Source organism: Astatotilapia calliptera, chromosome 9, assembly GCF_964374335.1.
Source record: "Astatotilapia calliptera chromosome 9, fAstCal68.1, whole genome shotgun sequence".
Lineage (NCBI taxonomy): Eukaryota > Metazoa > Chordata > Actinopteri > Cichliformes > Cichlidae > Astatotilapia > Astatotilapia calliptera.
Window position 1 is genome coordinate 24,327,348 of NC_137430.1, and position 24,443 is coordinate 24,351,790.

Below are 24,443 nucleotides of genomic sequence, written 5' to 3' on the forward strand. Positions count from 1 at the left end.
ACCTTGCAAACCAGACTGTCCCGATTTCTGTTCAGTTATCGCATCACACCGCATGCCACTACTGGTTTATCACCTGCAGAGTTGATGATGTCACGGAGACTCAGATCAGTTTTGGACTTGCTCATGCCTGATGTGAAAACAAAAGTGCAGCACAAACAATCGAAACAGAAAGAAAATCATGACACCAAGAAAAGACTGAGAAGTTTCACACCAGGAGACAAGGTCTTCATCAGAAACTACTCCTATGGCCCGAAGTGGATTCCCGCAGTCATTGTGAGAGCATCGGGTCCAGTGTCTTACATTGTTACCATTGGATCAGGTCAAACTGTGAAGCGGCATGTGGATCAGGTGAGAGCAAGAGTGGCTGACACTGTTCCCAGTACACCAGACAGGGAGGTGGAGCCATTGCTTGACAAAGAATCAGTGCCTGAGTGCTGCTGGCCACCAGAGTTGGACACATCGCCACAACCTCCGGCAATGGAGTTGCCTTATGCTCCGGAGACTCCAGCTCCCGGAGACTCCTCAGGGACACCCGTGTTGCGACGTTCCCAGAGAGAGAGACGTCCACCAGAGACTTTAAAGGACTTTGTTAGGTAGTGTGAGATCTTCCAGAAATAGAGCAACAATGCGCTCTGATCTCACAGGAAGGACGTACCTTCCTAGTTAGAAAAAAAAAAAGAGAAACATGGAAACCTATGTACAGTTGTATGGTTGTATGGTTACCTTAATTACATGTTGATTGTTTGTTAAGCATTCTTTAGATAAACAGTTATTTTGTAAGTCAAGGGAGTTGTTGACTTAAGGGGGGAGGAGATGTGGTATCGCAAGAAATAAGTGGTTATATATAAATATGAGTATACATAATAGTTATTATTCATAGATACCTACATCCTAAGTTCCTGTTAATCTTCTGAAAGAAACAGAATGAATGTGTTGTTACAATGGTAATGCCAGGAGAGGCAGTATTAGTTCTGTGTTACATTAATGTGTAAGGAAGTGGAAGAAGAGTGTGTCCTGTAGGAGGCAGTAGAAAATGGATGCTCATGTTCTGTACATGCCCTGAAAGTAAGGTTCAGTAAACCAGTGCAACGATACCCCGGTGTAAGGCTCAGTTATTGTATTTTTATTTTTTGAAGATGCAACAAGGAGTTTCTGAAATACTCAGACCAGCCTGTCTGGCACCAACAAACATGTCTCATTCAAAGTGGTTTAAATCTCTCTGATGCTCAGTTTGAACTTCAGCAGGTTAACCATGTCCGCATGCATTGAGTTGCTGCCATGTGATTGCCTGATTAGATACTGGCATCAACAAGCAGGAATCAAAGTTGTAATAACAGGGAAATATGAAGTTATTAACACTTAAGTGCCAAAGTATTATCCAAGTAACAATCAGTAAGTAGCATATTAACCATGATCATGAGTAATATCTCTACCAAACCATCACTCATCATCATGTATATCGCGTTAAACGTCTAATTCCTCATGTAAGCACAGCTGGTTGAAGTAATCTGCTAGTCACATGTTTAGGACATCAGCCTCCGTGGGTCTGATTATAGTTTCAAAATACCAAGAAAAAAACCCTCCACAATTGTTCAGTAAAGCTGCCAGATTAAAACTTGTGTAGCATCTGTTTCTGAAACTTTCTACATGTTGTGGTGGGTCGCTGTCTGGGTCCACCCATTTATCTTTCTTTTCAAACATGAACTTCAAACAATTTCCTTGTTCCACCACAGCAGGAAATGGTGCGCTTCAAAGTACTGGAAATAATAAGTGAAATTAGAGCGAGCGAGCTGCTTGGATATAGCATGCAGGTGGCAGTAACCATGACACCCACATAAAGTACCAGTCAAAAGTCTAGACATATGTGGAGGATAAGAAACTAGATTCCTTTATGAGTTTTTTCATTCTGTTTCTTATGTATCGTGACATAATTTCTTTGTTGCCTTGACTGTGTTGCTGTAGGGAATGTAAAGAACAGAAATGAGCAGTAAGGGTTTTGTTCAGTGTGGGTCAAGTTACTTGAAAAAAGTAATCAGTAACTAATTACGGATTCAGCTTCAGACCAAATCCATTGCTGTGTAAGCTAACTTTTGCTCCTTACAGAGCTCTTTAGCCATTCGTTCACAATTGTTTGTAATGGCATGGCGAGGTGCTTGATTTTATATACAGTGGGGCAAAAAAGTATTTAGTCAGCCACCGATTGTGCAACTTCCCCCACCTAAAATGATGACAGAGGTCAGTAATTTGCACCAGAGGTACACTTCAACTGTGAGAGACAGAATGTGAAAGAAAAATCCATGAATCCACATGGTAGGATTTGTAAAGAATTTATTCGTAAATCAGGGTGGAAAATAAGTATTTGGTCAATGACAAAAATACAACTCAATACTTTGTAACATAACCTTTGTTGGCAATAACAGAGGTCAAACGTTTACTATAGGTCTTTACCAGGTTTGCACACACAGTAGCTGGTATTTTGGCCCATTCCTCCATGCAGATCTTCTCGAGAGCAGTGATGTCTTGGGGCTGTCGCCGAGCAACACGGACTTTCAACTCCCGCCACAGATTTTCTATGGGGTTGAGGTCTGGAGACTGGCTAGGCCACTCCAGGACTTTCAAATGCTTCTTACGGAGCCACTCCTTTGTTGCCCGGGGGGGGTGTTTTGGATCATTGTCATGTTGGAAGACCCAGCCTCGTTTCATCTTCAAAGTTCTCACTGATGGAAGGAGGTTTTGGCTCAAAATCTCACGATACATGGCCCCATTCATTCTGTCCTTAACACGGATCAGTCGTCCTGTCCCCTTGGCAGAAAAACAGCCCCATAGCATGATGTTTCCACCCCCATGCTTCACAGTAGGTATGGTGTTCTTGGGATGCAACTCAGTATTCTTCTTCCTCCAAACACGACGAGTTGAGTTTATACCAAAAAGTTCTACTTTGGTTTCATCTGACCACATGACATTCTCCCAATCCTCTGCTGTATCATCCATGTGCTCTCTGGCAAACTTCAGACGGGCCGGGACATGCACTGGCTTCAGCAGCGGAACACGTCTGGCACTGCGGGATTTGATTCCCTGCCGTTGTAGTGTGTTACTGATGGTGACCTTTGTTACTTTGGTCCCAGCTCTCTGCAGGTCATTCACCAGGTCCCCCCGTGTGGTTCTGGGATCTTTGCTCACCGTTCTCATCATCATTTTGACCCCACGGGATGAGATCTTGCGTGGAGCCCCAGATCGAGGGAGATTATCAGTGGTCTTGTATGTCTTCCATTTTCTGATGATTGCTCCCACAGTTGATTTTTTCACACCAAGCTGCTTGCCTATTGTAGATTCACTCTTCCCAGTCTGGTGCAGGTCTACAATACTTTTCCTGGTGTCCTTCGAAAGCTCTTTGGTCTTGGCCATGGCGGAGTTTGGAGTCTGACTGTTTGAGGCTGTGGACAGGTGTCTTTTATACAGATGGTGAGTTCAAACAGGTGCCATTCATACAGGTAACGAGTGGGGGACAGAAAAGCTTCTTAGAGAAGATGTTACAGGTCTGTGAGAGCCAGAGATTTTCCTTGTTTGAGGTGACCAAATACTTATTTTCCACCCTGATTTACGAATAAATTCTTTACAAATCCTACCATGTGAATTCATGGATTTTTTTTTCACATTCTGTCTCTCACAGTTGAAGTGTACCTCTGGTGCCAATTACTGACCTCTGTCATCATTTTATGTGGGGGAACTTGCACAATCGGTGGCTGAATAAATACTTTTTTGCCCCACTGTACCTGTGGCAACAGTACTGAAACCACTTGAATTCAAAGATCAAGAAGCATGGCTCAATACTTTTGTTCATGTAGTGGATGAGTGTGTCCAAATTTCGACAGGTAGCTGAATGGACCGCACTATTAGCTGTTTGTATATCAGTGGAATCCAACATCTTTTTACTCGGGAGCTGGCAGGTTCAAAACCCAGTTTGTATTCTCACATGCAGTGCTGTCAGGGATGTCTAGAAAAGTAAAGGCCTCTGTACATGTGTGAAAACTGCTTGCCTGTTTAGAGTTAATTTGCGTTATTCTGCGAAGAGAGTAGCTCACTCCATTCAATGAATTTTCTTTCTTTTTCTTTTTTTTTATTAGAATTTTTGTGGAATGGCCTTCGCTTCCTAGAACCAGAACACTTTTTTTTTTTCAGAAATGTTGGCATAATGGTCAAATCCAGAAAGAGTTACACTACAAAAGTCCAGCTAAATGATTTTCATGCTTCTTCATTCAGCACACAAAATTGGTTTTTTTTTTTAATGATCCTTTAACATGATAAAGTTGGATTAGAGCTCACAATGTGCCACTGTAAAACTGAATCAGGCCTCTGAATATCAGTGTGGTTATTTTGATAATAATCATAATTCCCAATTATTGTTTCACTAATCATCAATTATCTTTAACAACATTTCTGATAAACTGTTGTTTTTGTTTAACAGAAGGACATTTCTAACTAACAAAAACCTTGATTATGATTAAGATTGCTTATTAATCTTTGATTGCTTTTATGTAACCCCTTAAACCCCTTATATTTTTGCCTTCCTTTAGACACCAGTCCTTGCCACACTGTTATCACACAGCTTTCTGTAAGTCACGTCTGCAGAAGTAGTTCTGGGTTCTGGTTGGTTTCTTTTATTTCCCACCACTGCATTGTTCAATTCATCTAAGACGAACTACAGAATTTCTAGTTTATCATGAAGCTGAAGCCTAGTTCCTGGCAAGACACTGTGGGGGACAGTTATAAGGACTAGCGGCCCGTGCCTTGAGCTGGCACTGACAGTAGGGGAGCCGCAGAAACCCTTCCCTCTACCGGTTCATCCAGCTCCCAGAGGAACCCTGGTAAACACTGCACATCAACCCTGAGGCCAATTAGCCTGCAAGATCAGCCTAGTGAGAGGCCTGTTGAAAAAGGGAGGGGGACTTAATTCAAAGAGCAGACTCTGCGAGAGTTCAGCTATCCTAATCGCTAAAAGAGCACAGGTCCCAGGGGCAACGTTCAAGCTTACTGGAAATATGAAAGAGTTTTATTGTTTGCAAAAAATAAAAAATAAAAAATTTAAATGGTGAATTGATCCACAATGGAGATTTTACATAATCATGGACTGTTATGTTATGAAAAATAACGAGCTAGAGAGGGGTATCTACAGAGGTTTTTAGTCCGTAAACCTTAAAGGCAGATCCGCCCACAACCTGCTCTTCTATCTACTAGACAGCACACTTTTGTTTTTTGCAATTATTTGAGAAATGTAATTTTATCTTTAGTTTAGCATTCATCACAACAACAAATATGGCTCATAAGCTGTAACAGAATTGCAAGTGTGAGAGACTGAGGATAACAGGAGAGCCTGCAAAACACAAAACTGTTAATTAGAATCATACAGTATCCAGGCAACAGTTACAGTTACAGAGTGAGAGTAGCTATTTAGTGGGGCACCATCCTGCTCCTGTTGGCTCTCCATTTGACCTCTGTCCTTGACACTTACTCTGTACCCATCATGTTTTACTGCCAGATACTTGAGCCACGATGCTCCAGTAAGATTCTTTGTGTGGGCGAAGCTTGTGAACAGATTTACAAGATATGACAACTGTGGGTTTTTTTCCTGAGATATTTTTCACACTATTGTTTAATAATTTGTTTCTGAATAAGTTTATCTTTCCCCTGAAGTAAAAACACAAAACACACACACACACACACACACAAAGAAATAAATAAAAACTGTGTTCAGAACAATATTGCAACAAAGATTCAAAATATAAAGTTTCCGTTCAGGGAAATTAATCTGCCACAAACAGATTATTTCTTATTATTAGATCTTATTCATTAAATTATTCTGTAATTTACACTTAGCCTACACAAATAATCCTTGTACACATAACATTTATTGAAAGTAATTAAATAAGCTACTTTGTGTGTTTTAATTCTGTTGCTCTGGATACACAGTTGTAGTTCACTTTACACTGTTTGCTATAAATCCAGTGAACATAATGAACATGATCTTTCAGCCACGATTTAGTAATACATTTGCATGTACTGAAAAGCGTACATGCCACATACACTCTGGTCCAGTGTGCACATTTAATATAATGTAATTGCTGCTTGGATTGCCTACAGAAAGAGTGTTTTCCTTAAATGAATGAAGCGCCACATTTGAGCTGATCGTGTGGTGGAAGGTGTAGAAAAAAAACACTTGACTCTCCTACCAGAAGCCAAGGTTTACATTAAAACTCTTGGCTGTGGTTAGCTTTCAGCAATAAAAGCACTTATGGCTAAATATACAAAATCAACCAAACAAGAGCTGGAAGTTCCTAAAATAAAAATATTAGTGGCTATTAATCCATTTTGCCATCCTTTTATCCAAACAGTGGAGCTGTAGCCTATCACAGCTGACACCAGTTGGCCCTGGACGGTTCATCCAAGTGATAAACAACCATTCTGACTCATATTCACACCTAGAATAACCAGTTAGCCTAACAATCATGTGTGTGTGTGTGTGTGTGTGTAAAAGCCCACTCCAGTACAGAAAAACCACACAAACTCCACTCCTCAACACATCAGCCCCCCAAAAACTATTTTCGGCTGCTCCGTTATTCACAAGAAGTCACCAGAGCAGGGATTTATTTTTACTAGTTAGGCAAATGTGTAAACGAAACTATGGAGGCATTTTTCCAACCCCAAACCTTCTTGCTATTAGGTGACGGTGCTCACGACTGTCTAACTGTACGGCTCAACATCCAACAAACATATTAAAAGTCAACCAGTACGAGTATTAAGCATGAACTCATGCTGTAGTTTACGTCAAAAAAGAAGCCTTTAAGTCACTGAAACATGAATCTACACTTCAATGTGGGCTCACTTTGTTATGGTATAGTTTCTATAGAGTTTGCGCTAATTCTAATAACTCAGATTCTGTGGAAGCCTCGTTCTTGTTGGCCAAGCACTATTTCAAAACCTTAAATATGTCACAAAATGGGTTTTTTTTGCTTGTTTGGTTTTTTTTCAAGATTGGAGTGGAAGAACTTGACTCGACACAGACCTTTGACCTTAACCCCATCTGATACCTGAGGGATGAACTGGAACACCACTTGCTAGCCAGCCAGTGAACAGCACAGGACCTCTGGCCCTCAGTGATACTCTTATAGCTGAATTGGAGCAAATCCCTGAAGACAGATTCTAAACTGGAGGCTGTTAAAGCAGTACGTTAGTTCCCATGGTTTTGAAATACGTGAACTCTCACAAGGGTAGCACTTGGATGACCAAGGTTTATTTTGTAGTTCCTAGCTTCATACTGAATATACATTTTTCTGGCACATTATAGTTATGCGACGTTGTAGTTTACTTTTTGCAAACATCTATATTTACCATTATATTACCATCATTATTTCAGCTTCTCTGTGCATGCGAGACTAAATATGCTTATTTGAATCGAAGGTTTGAGAACAATGGGGCTTCTCTGCAATACAGAGTGCAAAACCCTCTGTAACATTTTGTTCTGGGCTGTTTAAATAAAGTTGCTTGAATTGATTTGCCTACCCACAATGTCAAGAGAAAATGCGGTGGCCTTATTCTCACCTCCAGCAGCGTTCGGTTGTTTTGCCCGATGTCATTAAGCGAACGTTTTTGGCAGTTCTTCAAACACACTCAAACGCTGCTGAGAGGATCCATCCAGTGTAACTTCTTTTTGTTATCCTCCGTGTCATAATAGTTGATTGTGGACTTTCTGTCCGACTCAGGCCATAAACTTTCACAGACACAAGAAGCCTAACAAGACCCAAGCATGTCTGCTCCAAGACACCGATTCAGTGGCTTCTCTCTGCCTCTCTGTCTGCTTCAGAAAATGAGAGAAGCTTCTCAAAAAAAAAAAAAAATGTGACTCTACAACAGTAGCCTGTGTGTCCCCAAGGATAGTGAGCTAGTACGGTCTGCCAGTCTATCACACAGGAGCACACTGCTTTTGTGACAAACTGGCAGACTAACATCTTTCATTCCTGTAGCTCCTCTGTGCTCTTCTTCTTCTTCCTAGACAATCCTCACAATAACCTCGGTGGTGAGTGCATGACTACACAGTGCTCCCCATTGCTTTCTGTTGACTCAGTGGTGGATATCAGCGCCTGAACATGCCATATTCATTAAGAAAATGCTTTAAAGGCACACCAGAGAGATGTCAAAACATCACAAAAGGTCAGATTTAATTACTTCTCATTGTACGCCGCACAGGTTTGCAAAGCAAAACGGCAACAAAAAAGAAGAAGAAGGAGAAATACATATATATATATATATATATATATATCCTCACAGTCACTAAAATAATTTGCTTTCAGCAGGAACATTATGCTTTGTCAAAGTTTGCCACAGGATAGACTTACATGCAAGCTCTACTTTAAAAGGTGAGCTGCCTGGCCATCCTTAAATCCTTCAGAGGCTGTATCCATTACAGGATCCATGAAAGGTGGGTAAGAGGCAGAGAGCATGGAGGGGCTGCTTCACTGCACACCACACAACCTCTCTTTACACTCAAACTGGCAATTGTTAAATTCACACCCATGTCAGTCTTCTTCACAATTTAGAGCCCTATCAGGCATCTCCTGGTGGACAGAGCTTTCTGCCGTCCATGACGTTTCCAAATGAAATAGCAAAATGTTTCAGCAGTCATTATTTGGCGCTCCCCCCACCAACGCGCCCTTTATTACACAGCCTTAAAGATTCATGAAGAGAACGCGCATTCAAATAAGCTTAATATCCATCCTGCTTCATACTAGTAACAACGCGGAGGGCAGAGGGAAGTGAATCATAGTGCCCCAGTGACTTGGAATTGCTGCGATATGCAAATGTGTGAGCTGGTGCAATAGATTATTCAAATGCATGAATGCTTTGCCTTTGGGGTCACCCTACTGCAGAGCCGTGGTCACTCCCCGTGTGTAATAAACCCCTTGTGATGTGTTTCCTCTCCGGATTCTGGGGAGTAATGACCGTGTTCAGACATATGGGTGACACAGTCTAGCCGGTGGTCGTGTAGACCACCCACATACCAACGGATGAGTGGTTACTTGACATCCTACCTAACAACCCCCCCCCCTCCTAAGACCACTGGAAATAAAATTGATTTTGAAATGTAAATAAAAAATGTTTTTAATTGTTTTTTTTTTCTTTACATTCTGGTTGATCAGAAAATACGTCTGGGGAAATTTAAAAAAACGTAAAAACAAAGCTAAAATTATTGCGCGAACCTGCAAATATTTCATCATTTTGCTTATTATTTCCAAGCATCCCTGGAGAAAAATCTCTTGTTTGAAACTGGAACACAGATTTACTGAAGAGAAGAAAGGTTAAGAGTTGTGGTTTGCGTGAAGCTTTGAAGCAGTTATGCCTTCCACTCTTAAATGCATTGATGTTTGGCAAAACAAGCCAGATTTATAATGCACAGTGTTCATTTCTAGCTTTATTTACAAGATGTATCCTGGAGTTTACAGGTAGTATCTCTAGTCGCTGTTTTATACCGAACATTATTAGACTGTGTGTGTCGTACACAAGTCATGAAATCGCTATAAAATCTTCTAAAACAGCACGCTTTTTATCCAGAATTTATTTAAAATTAACAATGGTTAAATATGAGCATGAAGTAATCTGGTTTATGTGCATTAGTGGTGCCATGGGTTTATGAGCCTCACATATGCAGGGAGCAGGAATGGAAAAAAAGCAAAAAGAAAAGAGATGAATAATAAATAGTGAAGACAAAACGGTCCTCTGACTCTGACTGGTCAAGGTTTCCTTTTGTTCTCAAGTTAAATCATCTTTTGAATATCTTGAACACAAAAGATTTGAGAGGAGATTGGAAGGTTAGAAACTTGTGGATTGGCTTCCTCGGGCTTCCTTTGGCTGTCAGCGCCAAGCAAGCTTGCGCTTATGAAAGAATCTTCGTTCCTTTTTTTAAAAAAAGAAAAAAAAAACAGGCAAAATAATTCTTGAAGCAGCCCTGCACACTCCTTTCATGCAACAGTTGGCACTGTAGTTGTTAGCAAATATTACTCTAACAAGAGTATAAGTGCATTCATCGAGGGCTTTTTTGAGTCTTGTAAATAGCATTGTCAACAGCAATCACAGAAATGAAAACCCACTTTTCGTGCAGAAGAAAGAATCTCTCCGGGGTCCATCATTTTCTTTTGCAGACTTTTCAAACACTGGCACACTTGAAATCATGTTTATGAACATTGCTCATAAGATTAATACAAAAAGAAAATTCAAGCCTTTTTCACAAAAAAGAAGAATAGTTTGACTTCTCCTTAAAGTTTTTCAATAAGAGTAGAAAACTTTCACCCACCTCTCCTCCATGATTCAAAGTGCCAAAGTGCGAGGTAAGTCAGGTAAATTTTGCATGCTATTTGTTAAATTAGCAGCTAATAAGAAACCATGCCCCACTGCGGTTTGATCCATCTGCCACCGATCCAAGGCGGCAACTGCTAATTGCTAACGCCCACACGAGCATCAGGCAGGCGTATTGATTCCTCATTCTCACATCTCAAACATCTTGAATGACACTGAGAAGCCAGTTGCAACAGACCAGGGTTTTACAGGGCACCATATTGCTGGGGGGGGGGGGGGGGGGGGGGGGTAACTAACTGGGGCCGTGTAGTTACTGCTGTGCTTGCACTAAAAAACTCCTTGGACTGTAACATATAAGGACAAGGGACAGGTGGCTAAAGCGAGGAAGGATGAAAAGTACATCACCGGCAGATATAATTAAACCTGTGGTTTTAAAAAGCAAAGATTAAGTGTGTTTAATGGATCAATAACGATGGACAGACAAGACAAAGAAGATTAATCAAAGTGCTCAGAAAATAGAGCACTTAGGCAAGCAATTAATATGTCAAGGGAACCTCGCAGGGACAAAAAAAATCAGTAAAAATAAATGTAAAAACGAACGGCTTCGAGGGCTATTACTTAGGATTATCACCATTGATTTTGTCTATAGCTGCGTGCGTGTTTGATGTTAATATCCATATTGATTCACCACTTTTTAGCAGCTTTTGATAGACACCACTCACACATTCCCCCTCATAAAACTTTCAGATTTAGATTTCATTACAATGTCCAGACCGTTCCCTCATTTCCTCAAGGAAGGTTATGAACATCGATCTGCCCTAGGTAGAAAGCATAAGTTCAGCACATGCTTTGGTGAAGTGTGTCTCAACTTTTATATTAGCGTAATAGTGCATCAAAAACAAGAGGGACTGGAAGCCCCCAAGTCAATATGGCTGCCGGCCAGGACAAGCTAATTTCTTTGGCTTTGCTTCAGATGTTTTGCATAACATGACTTATACTGACTGACAAAAAGTAGGAAGAAGAGGCACAGACAGAGGCAGGAATGGAAGTAGAGCTTACCGTGCATAATAACCCATGCATATCAGCGAGCCAGAGCTGAGCTGTACTGTACAGGATGTACAGTGCTGTGTATTTATTTCGGTCACGCATTTAAAGCAACCACAAGCCTTCATTACCTAATGATGACAGATAATGGTAACAAGAATAAATTAAAGGCTTCCTGTCTTTTCCATTTTGATCAGGGCTGTTGTTGTTGACTGTGGTTTTATATGCCGGACCCTCAGGACTCACAGACTCAATCTCATGCAGCCAGCTTTGTTCCTGGCTCTACTGAAGCAGAAAAGGTGGACTCTTACTGGAAATCTCCAGGCTTTTCTCCTTGCGATGGTCTCCTCCTTCCTCTGTGTTCAATTTCACTCCACTTGACTAACACATTTCTAGACATTTACAGTAAGAAATTAGCAAATCAAGCAGCAGTGACATCTTAGACGGCTGTTTAAAACTCCCTTTTCTCTCCCAGCTCTATTGATTGCAGTGTAAAATACACAGGACACACTCCTCAAGATTCTATTACAATCTGTTTCATCATGTATAATTTCAACAGATTGGATGATTTCTTCTTCCTCTTTTAAAAAAGAAAGAAAACCTATTTTGTATAATTCTACCTCAAGTGTTAAATTATCCTGCCTGACAAAGAAAAAAATATCTTAAAATGACTGGTGCACTTAACTTGAAAATGTTTTCATTTTGACACCATCTGCACTTACAATATGAATAACGGCGTGCTCCCCCCCCCCCCCCCCCCCCCCCCCCCCACACACACACACACATCTCTATCAGAAATTTTTTGTTATTGCCACTTAAGAGTAACTTTATGGACAAACGAGAAGCTACTGCATCATCCAGTTCCCCTTTTCTTTTTCTTTTCTTGACAACTACACCTCTCTATAACCGTCTGCACAAAGATCCTTTCCTAATCGAGCACTAAAGAATAAAAAAAAAAAAAAAAACAGATAGCATAGCAAAAAATGATGGAGGATCTGTAAACCTGGTACCTATTTGCTTGTCATCATGATGCATGCAGAGGCAGCTGCAAACATCCATCCATCCATCCCTGATCCATTCATCCAAAAGCTATGCCTGCTTTACCCTGGGAAGGGATGGAGTTTATCCCAGGTGGCCAGAGGATAAACTTGTCAACATACTGTAGTCCATCTTTAAATTATTGTTGTTTTTAAAGCAATAAAAATATCATTACAGTATAGGTGACTTCTTAATAATAAAAATAATTGTCTAACTGTAACTGCCACCCATGGTAACTTTGCTTTTATCCATATTAAGCACTTTGCAGTGATTAATATGGCCTTTATCAACGTTAAAGAACCAGCCAACATCTTATGACCACACTAATGGTCCAAATAAACTTCTATTCATTTCTGAGTGGAACAGTGAAGGTAACCTGATAGGATGAGCCACAAAAACTGCATCTTACATTACGATTAGGCTCAATCTTGTTAGACAGGGCCTTGTGCTTCTTCTGGTGTTTTTTTCCTTGTCTTTCCACCCAATCAGCTGCAGTGCATTTATCTGCAGAGCCTCCTAAAAAACATCTGCTACAGAGCAAAATATGGGGGTACTAAGAGGAGTTTTGAAGTCCATCCATCCATTTTCTTGACTGCTTATTCATTTCAGGATTGCAGGGAGTTTTGAATGGGATATCTGACGTATGTGAAAAGATAATGGACACAAGCTTTGTGCGTGAGCAGTGTATCAGCAGATGGTGGTTACTGTAATCCACTTGTGTGAAAGAATGAGGCATCATTTCCTTAGTGTCTGTTTGGGTCTATGTCTCTTTTCTATCTTTTGGATCAAACACTCTTTTTACCTCCTCTGTTACTCTCAATAAGCCACTGAAATCTTGGCAACATCACGGCAGATGTAAATACTGCTAAAGTAAGTCATGTGGTCATTTTTGTGCATCCACTACTCTTTAGATTGCGCTGTCCAAACACAGTTTCCTTCTCTTGATGTGTTGCTCTCCGTTTTGTGGAGTGGTCAGGTTGCAATCCTGTCTAGACGACTTCAGCTGTGATTTTGTTACACGAGTAACAGATTAAAACTATTGTTGGTGATCTGAATATCACACATTGTTAATAACACAGTTTGTGTAGCTGTTAGTAGATGTGTGGATATTTGTAAATGCTTATTAAAGCTTCTCTTCTGTTATTAGTGTATAAACACCAAATAAATGAATGAACGGGTAACCAAATTTCACTTTATGTAATACTATTAACATGTTCGTATACCTCGAAAGTGAGAAACTCAGTGTTAACTTACTGAGATGCTCGCACTATGAATCAAAAGACATTGATAAATTAATAAACCAAATTTCAAAATATCCTTATATCAGTTTATAGCTCAGATACACTGAATTAAAAGTCATCTGACATACATTTAATAACATATATTTAACTATGGTTGTGTTCAATATATGCCATTCCGTTAAGATCAACACGGTGTAATGCATCAGATGTTGCTGCATAAAAAGCAGATGGAAAACAATTTAATTATCAATACCCCTAATGGCCTTAGATTATGAAATAAGCTCATTTTACAAGACAGAAAAAGCTGATATTTTCAAGTAAATATGCTAAATTGACTTTTATGAGCTTGTGTGAGGCTCTCTGACCTCTGTGGCATTTACTGTATTGTCCTACTAGGCAATTTCCAGCCATCTGGTACTCCAGGCAAGTTCAAGTAAATGTTAAGATGTACTGTATTTGCAACTATTATCTGCTAGCCTGTCTCGCAGCACATAATTCCTCTCCGTGCTCCCTCATGACAATAATTTAAAAAACAAAATATGAACATGAGATGGTGAAACGTGGAACTGAAATGGATTCTGCCATTTGAAAGAGTGACGAACAACATCTCTGTTAATTCACATACATCATACACTACAGCAGCGGCAGATGTGTAGGGGCATAATTACACACAATAACTGCAGTTATTTATTATTCAAAGTCAGCAGTGTAAACATGTTCATAGACCCCTCAGCCTAGCACTCCCTACCCCAACCTCCTGCTGTTGTTGTTGCTGCCGCCGCTTCAGCTGCCGTTGTTCCCGCTGCTTTGTCTTGTTGCTCCATTCGCCATTCCTGCTTCCTTTCACCCTCAGCTTGTTCTACCTTTCTCCCACTCCCCCCCACTTCCTCTCCAATTCATTGTGAAGCCAGATGTTATTTTACAGCATGAGCGCAGACGAAATATTAAAAAAAAGACTGGAAGTTGGGAAACTTCTCATCATGGAGGGAAAATGTAGAAGTTTAGCGACACAATGGAGAATTTTGTCTGTTTTTAAACCAGAGAACAGAAGCAGCCTTTAATTTTAAGAAATGCAGCAGCGGGTGGGGAGGGGGGGATAAAATAAATAAATTTAAAAAAAAAAAAAATGTCCTTGAAGATCCCACTGAATTCCTGATGCATTATTGACCTCTAGTGGACGACGTTTATATGAGGAATAAATTGTGTGAACAGCAGCAGTGTTAACCACATTAATTATATGACACTTGACCAGATCAGTGTTTATCAAGTGACTCCAACATGGACTCAATTAACTGCAGAGGACCATCATCTCCACTGATAAGAACCTTAGATTAAATTCACCCATTTCCATCGGATTGGTACAGAGATAAACAGCGACTGGAAATCCAGCCAATAAGCCTTCAGCTCTAAGGCTGAATGCTCCCCATGTGTTATATTATACAAATGGAAAGCCATAAGCAAACCATGTGCAAATTATGCAAGTATTCAAAATTATAACCATTTCATCCTTCAGTTGATGACTTACTTTGAATCTATATGTAAAATCTGCAGCCAGTCAAAAATCCAGCACTCACATTAAGAAAACCGAGTACAGCAAAGAGATTTTTATTCTGACAAAGGTGTGAAAGAGCTTTTCTTGTTCCCATTTTGCAGCGGACTTGAAATTCAGTATAAACGATCATCAAGCACCTTCACTTCTTCTCTATTGGAGCGTCATCCCTCACCACTGGGAATATTTCTATTTCCTTGATGATCCGTTTAGCAATAGTCTCATTGTTTGCTGAAATCATCCTCCGAGACATTAGATCGAATGGTTCCCCTATATTGTCAAAACAAAGCCTTTATTGAGAAGGACTCCTGCAGTCAGTGTTTTCAACAAGTAACATATTGCTTTTTTAATGATATTCATTAACACTCATTTCCAAGCACATATGCTTCATAACCAGCTGTTTGAGAAGATTTTTAGAAATCATACAAACCATCAACATCCAGGAGGATTCCTCCAGCTTCTTTGACTATAACTGCACCAGCGGCAATATCCCAGCAGTGGATCCCGATCTCAAAGAGAGCCTCAACTGCCCCGGTCGCCACAAGACACATGTTTGTAGCAGCTGTTCCTGACCCACGTAGCCTGTCAGGACAAAAAAAAAAAAATCAAAGGGATACTGGGAATTGCAGTAGCAGTGAGGAAAACATACCACCGGTCAACAACAGCAACTTTGCTGCCAAGTTCAACACTGAGTGACACATGACTCTTCATTTTAAATATGATGAAGCCAAAGTTATGTGGAACAATCCATCATGGTACTTTATATATTTACAGATAAAAAGGGGAAATGCAGGTTTTGTTGCTCTAAAGCAGTTTCATCATCTACCTTGAGTTTGAACTTATTGCATCATTTTAACACATTAAATGTTTTGGTTTCACCCTCTTTACTGTTGGTGTTCCTTGGCATACAGTATGCCTTTCACCACCCTTTACCTTCACTAGCTAGTTAGGAATTTTAAAGTTACTTTGTAAGGTTTAGATAAAGATGGGACTTTGGCTGAAAACACTCCTTTAAAAATCATCCTGTTTAACCTCTGCAATTAAAGCTGAGTCTACAGGTCCTTTACAAACCTCCATATGGGACTTGTCTCACTATTGCTTCATGGCACAGACTTAAAGGACACCTTGTTTATGCGAGATGCCAGCTGCTTAGACAAAAACTAGACTATTTGACACCTAATCAGAGCAGGCTGTATTGATCTGCATACAACAGGCAATACGCCTGTTCCTTTGACAGCAATTTATGCATTTCCCTGTCATGTTGAATATACATAGATTTAAAAAATAAAATAAAATAAAAAATTCAGGCAATTTTGTTGAGTTGTGGCTGCAAAAATCCCTGTGGAAATGACTTTTGACTGCAATGCACAGTATAGCGTTTCAATCCAGGCCCACTTACCCATGCACTGGGATGCAGAGGTTCTTTTGAATTGTGGAGAAGATCTTTGTCACTTTTTCTGGGCTTCTATCAGTTCCATGTTCAGAGATGATTATTGACTGGTTAATGTCTGCAATGAGAGCAAGTCTAACATTCTTAGTATGCAACAGTAGATATACACCTTATTACTAGATTCAGAAGTTTCAGAAAGTGGTACATTGGGAATATTGATAAATCTGGACACAAATGTTCATTTCAAAATGTTGTTCTTAAATCAGGGCACATTTCGTCTTAATTAGAAATTGACCAGTTCTGCTACTTTTGCAGTACATATTAGAATTTGGGGTTTGTTTGTTTGTTTTTTAAAAGCATCTGATTTGGTATTCAAATCAAAACAGGGATACATGAATTTGTATCTCATTTTAATCACCAGTTCGTTCAAAATCATTAAAACAGTGTCCTTAAAACTCATTAATATGCATCAAATTATTCAGTGTTTGAGAAGTCTGTCAACTGTGTCACCCTCGGACAAAACCCCGATAGCTCAGCAACACTCGTCCCCAAAGTGACACAAACACCAAATGTCAACTCCATTAGTAATGTAGCAAGTAATACAAAAAAAAAAGTTTAAGTAAAAATAAATAAATAAGTTGGGGAACGGTTCTAAAGGAATCTTGGATAAGGATGTTAAATCACTCCAGAGTATAATGCAGATTTATGTTTAATTAGTCATCCTTGATAATACCGATGCACAATCCTTTATCAAGCTCAAATTTCCTATTTTCCAAATCAGTTCGATAAAACATTAAAAGTACTGGTAAATAGACTCAAATTTGCTCATGTAGGCAATTTTGTTGGACAATTTTTTAATAAAGAAGGGGGATAAGATTTTACTGGAGAAGTCCATCATGTTACTGCACAACAGGGGTTTAATACGGTGTCCATTTCCCAGTTTTTACATAACAGACTAAACCGTGTGTCATGAGGACATTGTACCTTTCACATCAGACACCTGAATGGGTTCGTCATCACAGAAAGCTCCCTTCCCCCGTCGTGCTTTGTACATCTTGTCCTCCAAGCAGCTGTATACCACACCAAACTCCAACTGAAACAGATTTCATTTTTAAGATTGACTAATCCAGAGATCTGTGCGCATTTTCTCTAATATAGTAGCTTCATTTGACATACCTCCTTATTGACAGCAAATGCAATAGAGACAGCCACAAATGGGAATCTGCAAGCAGTTTCATGTGTATTGCATTAGTTAGTCAGAAAAGCTTAAATAGACACTCTTATCAAAAGTTGTTTGAGCCTAGAAAGTTATATGCATCTTTCCTTACATCACTTAAAAAGCTTACCCATGTACAAAGTTTGTGGTGCTGTCCACTGGGTCTATGATCCATGTAGGTTTGTCAGTCAAGATACATGGCTCGCCTTTGGCAACTGACTCCTCCCCAATGAAACTGCAGAACGAAGCAGCAGTGGATCAGTGAGGAATACCCACATACAACAACAGATATATATATAAATAGGGGATGGTGGGTATGCATGGCTCACCAGTGTGTGCCTTCTCCGAATTCCTCTTTAAGAGACCCGATGATGATTTTCTCAACCCTCTCATCAGTCTTGGTGACGAGGTCCACAGTGGAGCTCTTTGTCATGACTCTGATTTCACTCTCTCCAGCTTTCCTAATTTCCTGATTAAATTAAATTTTGGCACATTGTCAATCCACCTTAAATTGTTTTTTTAAAGAATGCCCATTTCAGCTTTTTAAACATTAGTAGTGTAATGTTTAATGCTGTGTGTACACTTGAAGTTAGTCACCAGACAACAAATGGGTGTTCAAGACATACCGCTCCAGCTTTTCTTGCCACTGCAACAGCAAAGTCATATGCCTTCTGCCATGGATCTTCCATTTTGCTTTTATATGGAGGCTTGCTTAGGAGAGTTTGAAAAAGAAAACCAGCCTGTAAAATTGTTACAGCCAAAAAACATTAGAGCATCCACAAGGCAGAGCTAAACAATGCAACAAATGTCCAAGTTATTTTGTCCATCCTCATGGGCATTCACAAAGAATGTGTCACTATCAGAGTAACGCGTTACTGTAATCCAATTACTTTTTTCAAGTAACGAGTAAAGTAAGGGATTACTATTGCAAAAACGGTAATTAGATTACCGTTACTTTCCCGTAGGAACACTGCGTTACTGCGTTACTAAAACCCTGATTTTTTTTTTTGCGAGAATGTCTCATGACAGTGACATAAGCAAGTGCGATGTTCGTGACAACAGCTGTGTGCAGATCAACAATGGATCATATATCGAGTGCGGGAGAGAGCATGAGCGTGCAGCGTTTAAAGCGTGGAAGTACTGACCTTACTTTGAGTTTGATTCCATAAAAAGTGACAAAAACATTAGTGTCCGTTGTGCGTGGGAAGAAAACTTCTTTTTAAAGCGAAAAAACCCCCTAAACTTCCAAGCAAGCACCGAGTGCGCTATGACGTAATGGGAAACTCACAGAGAAACTGCGGATTCTTCAACTGACCGCTGCGGCACACCTGCACCAGGGTAAACCTCCGCCTACCGCAGTCCTGCTTTACAGGTGAAGATAGAGCAACAGGACCGCTAGTCTTTGACTTTATTTATTTTCTGCTGTGTTTTACTTGCATCTATTTGAAAGACTGAGTGTAAACACAAAAAAATATTTTATTTTATGTTCTGGAATTAAAAGATTAAAACTAATAAAACAAGTTTTAAAAAAAGACTTTTCCATTTGATTACATTTTGTATGATGGATTATGCAGAAAAAGTAGAATTGGGCTGAAAGATCTATCGCTTTATCACCTATTCAGGTTGTAAATCGTGTTTTTAAAAAGTAACTAAGTAACTAAGTAATTAATTACTTTTAAAAATAAGTAATCAGTAAAGTAACGGGATTACTTTTTGGGGGAAGTAATCGGTAATTAGTTACTGATTACTTTTTTCAAGTAACTTGACCAACACTGGTCACTATACTTAAAGATGATGTTTCAAGTCTCTCTAAAACTTCCAACTTTGCAAAACATTTAAAATGCACATAACCAAAATACAAAAGACACAAAAATTGGAGGTACATATATTCAGAGCGTTGCTATGAAATGTTTAAAGCACAATATCTGAACTGGGAGTTCACACACTTAAGCAAACCACTCTTTTCAAATAACTCCTTTAATTTGTGTTTCAATAACCCAGCTTTCTTTGAGTTACCACCTTTCTGCTGGAGGTGCCTGCTGAATTGTGTTAGAAGGATCAAAGCTGCATTACATCAGCTGCAGCTTAAAGGGTGCTGATTGCCAATTGGACTGCACCATGTTCCTCTGGCATTATGTGGAGAGGAAACACTTTCAAATTTGACAGTAGAGACTTTAATCACAACATCAATTTATTTTCATGTAATACTAGGGAGCAGGATACTGACAGGTTTTGTGGTTATCACAGGTGTTTGAATGGCCCTGTCTTTGTCTCTCCCCTTGTGCACCAGAATGGCCAAATCCACCACTATTTACTGCTTTTTTCCCCCCTTTTGGTTTGTTTAGTGGGTTCAAACTCAGTTTTGTTTTTGGTCTGTCAAACCAATAAAATACTGCTATAAGCCTGCATAATTAGCAAACTGTTTATACAACAGTAGATATTTATTGGTGTAAGACTGAAGTTGTGAGCACTGTTATGCACTAACATCAACAACATCAGACAAATGTGCAGTAGGTGTGCCACATATATTGTACCAAAACATGTCATATGGCTGCTCTTAATGGCTGCTGCAATTAGGCATCACTACCTCATATCACATTTTGGTTTTTTAAATATTAATACATAGATATTGTTGCCTGACCACTTTCACCGTCTCTCTCTCTTTGGCATTGTTTTGGGGGGTTTTCTTCAAAAAAAAAAAAAAAGAAAAAACAGAAAAGTGTCCCAGCTAATCCATGCTGCTTCCACCTATCAGAATGTCTGTTTTATAGCACAGTATATCTGTGCTAAGAAGGCTGTAAAAGGAACTGAGCGTATCATTCCTATCATAAATGAAAATTAGTTAGTAATGCACTTAGGGATGCATAAATTGCATCACATTTAAATACACTCCCAGCTAAATTGATTTGAGGATTTGCAGACAGCATGCCTGCAGAGAGAACTGCCTGTTACTTAAGGACAAGACAACACCCTTGAGTACATTGTGCCCTGAGGTACTACTGTACTGCAGAACATATAGTGTCTAAGCTCTTCTGCTTCACATGGATTAGATCTACTTCTAAAGTGTGTCCAAGCAGATCAGAGAATGCTTTGTAAAAAAAAATCCAAGAAAAGTTTAATGTGAAGAATTTAAAAAATAAGAAGCCTTACCTTGCGGAGTCAGGTTGCCTCGAGATACTACTGCAAGTTCTTTAGAAAAGCCTAACTTTAAATTGCCTCATTGAAGAGATGAAGCAGCTAAAAAGGCTGGCATGACAAAGTGGGAAAAGTACTGGGACCGCCCTCAGATGGTTCTCACAGCAATCAGAGGAAGAAAACATTCTGTCCCATCTCAGGGAGACCTACAACAACCTGATGGCACATTCACCATAGAGTGAGTGCATCCTTATCCTTAAAAAAGTAAGTGGAAAATTTTGAGTGTCTCCCTAATTCTTGTGGAGTCCCATAGGAAAACACAGCCCGCTGCCATACATTTCTGTGAGTTGTAATCGAATACAGAACAATGCATCCCAGAAAATTCCCACACTCTCAGTCTTGATATTGGATTATAAATTATGACTGATTTTTAGGGCTCGAAATCTTAGGTTGCTTTTTTGGAGGAATCAAAAATTACATTCCAGCTCTGGACTTTTAACACATGATTTGGTATGACAAACAAAGCTTCGCTTAGTTTTATATTTCCTGGCAGTTTCACATCCATTGAGCTTTCTCTTTATGTCCTTTTATTGTATTCCACTGGTGGAAAATAGTTTGAAAGGTCCCCTGGTGAGTCGGTCTCAATTATGTGTGCGTGCATGGCTGTTGTTCAATGTGCCTGCTGGAAGTTGGATAAAGTCTTTACAGTTTCCCCATGAACTGAGTAGAAGTAAACACAACAGATAAACACATCCATAAGCATCAATATTTATGTGTCTAAATGTGTATATCTCAGTCAGATTTTATATCCAACTGTACTGTGAGGCAACTTAAATGTGAAAATACTCTCGTTTTCTGTTGGAATCATCTGTTTGGCACAACAGCTACAAGACGCTCAAAATGTCTAATAAAGTCTACTTAAGTCTGGCAAAACCAGTCTTGACTGTTTAGACTCAGACATGTCATAATACATATCCTATCTATCTTTCAAATACATGCTGCACTCAGGTCCTGAGGCATTACAAAACACTTTTTGTGCTTTTTTTCTTTTTACAAAGTCATAATGCCACTTCTCGCCCTGACAGTGGTCTTGCGTGGAGCAATTCTTTGCAGCAAGACAAATTGTTCAGTTAAATTTTGCACGTCTCAAGGACGTGATGTTGCATCTCTGTCTGCCTTGTGATTTCAAACGTGACGACAATGGAGACATGTGGCTCGTTTATATCTAAGGACAACAACCCCCGACCCTGGGAAAGTGACCTTCTATATACTAAACAGGGCTAGTAAGACATAGCAAAAAAAACTACATCTGCAAGGATCCTTAAGGTCTTCACATGACAACAGCTTTGTTAAACAATCTGCTTCATCGTCCTCTTGATGAAGTTGTGGATTTGCTACCTCTGTTGAATTAAAACAGTTCAGAGTGGGATATTACATGGTGGGATTTGTTGAAAGTTTTATTTGACTGGGAGCTGCAGGAGAGCAGTTGTCACCCCGATGTCTCCGTTGTGCACTAAATATAAGATGTTCTCAGAAATGTTGGGAGACACACAGACGAAAGTGACAGGACAAGCAAAACAAATACATCAGTCCTGCTGTCTCCCTGGCAGGTCCGTTATGAATAATTTATCCGGGATGATGGATGTTTCGGATGTTTGGTTGCCTTGAATCACAGCTGTAACTGAGGCCTGCCATGAAGGTCAGCGGTGCACCCTGAAAGATGAGGCTTTATCAAGTCACCAAGCCCCTTTTGATCTATCAATAAGACTTCCAGCTGTACTTGGGGACAATGGGGCTCAGTAGTAGGCTCCAGAAAGACAGCATGCTCACAGTTAAATTTTTAACACATTTTCCACCTTAGTAATATGCTACCCTGATGCACATGGCAAAGTAATTGGTGTTGTAGTAATTCGGTAAAATTAGTAATTCTACCTCATGATGATGCTCAGTGGATGGATTACTGCCTACCAGGCACAAACCCAGCATCCCAAAGAGTAAAAGGCCCCTGATCTAGAGCCTCAGTTTGAAGTGATACTTAACATTTCTTGGTGGCAGTTCAATCTCAGAACCACAAAGGCACAAAACAATGAGACACAGAAGTACTTAAAACTGCAAAGAGACACAAATCTCCTTAAGACTGGGTGTGTTTCTTCTTTGTAAAACCTGTGGGGGACCTTTTGCAAGTTTGCCCCCAGAGACCTGCTCACTTATCCATCCAATATAATACCAATAAGGAAATGATTTCAGTTCATTTTATAGCACCCAGAATATATGAACCACATCGTATGGGAATCTGTCAAATAGTTGGTGGGATTTTTTATACCTGTTGATGGTGCAATAGGAGTGAAACTCTAAGGATTACTAAAGGTATATTCTTCTGGGAACTGTGAGCAGTTCTTCAAAATACTTTATATTTTAGTTTTGTCCAAAGTGGTGAAGGAACTGATGACATTATTCCACTTTTTCAATTCAGGTGTTGGGGGGGAGGCTGTAACTATCCCAGCTGCCATAGGGTGAGAGGTAGGGTACAAACTGGACAGTTCACCAGTCTGTCTCAGTGCTAACGCACAGAGACCAACAGCCACACTCACATTCACCCCTACATCCAGTTTAGAATTAGACTTAACTTAACCCCATGTCTTTAAACTCCGGGAGGAAGCTGGAGTACCCAGATAGATCCTACACAGACATGGCGAGAGCTGGATTCAAACCCAGGACCTTCCTTTTGTGATATGGTAGTGCTAACTGCTGCCCACAAAAAATATAAGTATAAAATATAAAAAATGAACCATATAGTAATTCAGTGTTATCATAGGTTCAGATTCCTTTAGTATTTCCATGTACTGAGCTACTTTTTACAAGCAACTTTAGAAATTCAAATTAGCATGGTAGTAGAGCTACCACTAGAGCAGCGGTCCCCAACCTTTTTTGCGCCACGGACCGGTTTATGTCCGACAATATTTTCACGGACCGGCCTTTAAGGTGTCGCAGATAAATACAACCAAATAAAACTAGTACCGGTACCGAAAAAAGAAGATTTATTCATAACACACGTGAAACGACCCAGAAAAAATGAGTAAACGACAAAAACGATAACAAAATAATGCTAAAAACCGATAAAAACCCTGAAAACCACACATTTCACACCCGAACCTCAACTCTCGTGGCCCGGTACCAAACGACTCACGGACCGGTACTAGTCCGTAGCCCGGGGGTTGGGGACCGCTGCACTAGAGTATCTTTAGCTCAGCAAAGTACATTTTCTTTGACTGTAAAAGGCAAAAATTAGGCCATTAAAACATGAACAAGTATTGTATGCTGTCAGCTGGACTTTTGTAAATGTTAAGGATTTCCTGTGAAGTGAGAAGAAATAAGCTACAAATTAAATGTACAGTCAGGGAAGCCAAGATCTAGATTGTTCTTCATCACTTGATTGGAATTTGCAGGCCAGCAGGAGGGCTGCCTCCAATTTCCCTTCTCTGAACA

General features: G+C 39.8%; 1 protein-coding gene across 4 annotated transcripts; it reads right to left on the reverse strand.

Annotated features, from left to right (window-relative positions):
* Positions 1 to 15,256: 15,256 nt before the first annotated feature.
* Positions 15,257 to 21,119, reverse strand: LOC113029917 (inositol monophosphatase 1-like). Of its 4 annotated transcripts, none has more exons than XM_026180936.2 (9): positions 20,973 to 21,119; positions 18,449 to 18,533; positions 18,152 to 18,291; positions 17,953 to 18,057; positions 17,783 to 17,828; positions 17,591 to 17,699; positions 16,616 to 16,724; positions 15,647 to 15,798; positions 15,257 to 15,486 (listed from the first exon to the last, which is right to left on the reverse strand). In XM_026180936.2, the coding sequence occupies exons 2-9, from the start codon at positions 18,509 to 18,511 to the stop codon at positions 15,359 to 15,361; spliced, it is 852 nt and encodes a 283-aa protein (XP_026036721.2). In that variant the 5' UTR covers positions 18,512 to 18,533; positions 20,973 to 21,119; the 3' UTR covers positions 15,257 to 15,358. The 4 variants fall into 4 exon arrangements, with proteins under 4 accessions (XP_026036721.2, XP_026036722.2, XP_080162214.1 ...); XM_026180937.2 differs by having other exon boundaries at positions 18,449 to 18,562; positions 20,973 to 21,103; XM_080306088.1 differs by having other exon boundaries at positions 18,449 to 18,529; positions 20,973 to 21,024.
* Positions 21,120 to 24,443: the final 3,324 nt, after the last annotated feature.

Excerpts from the sequence above, each read along its gene's own strand:
- LOC113029917 (XM_026180936.2), bottom strand. The coding sequence starts at position 18,511 with ATGGAAGATCCATGGCAGAAGGCATATGACTTTGCTGTTGCAGTGGCA. Across the intron at positions 18,292-18,448 it reads TGGCAAGAAAAGCTGGAGCG|GAAATTAGGAAAGCTGGAGA; the intron begins GTATGTCTTGAA and ends TAATTTAATCAG. Across the intron at positions 17,829-17,952 it reads ACCACAAACTTTGTACATGG|ATTCCCATTTGTGGCTGTCT; the intron begins GTAAGCTTTTTA and ends AACTGCTTGCAG.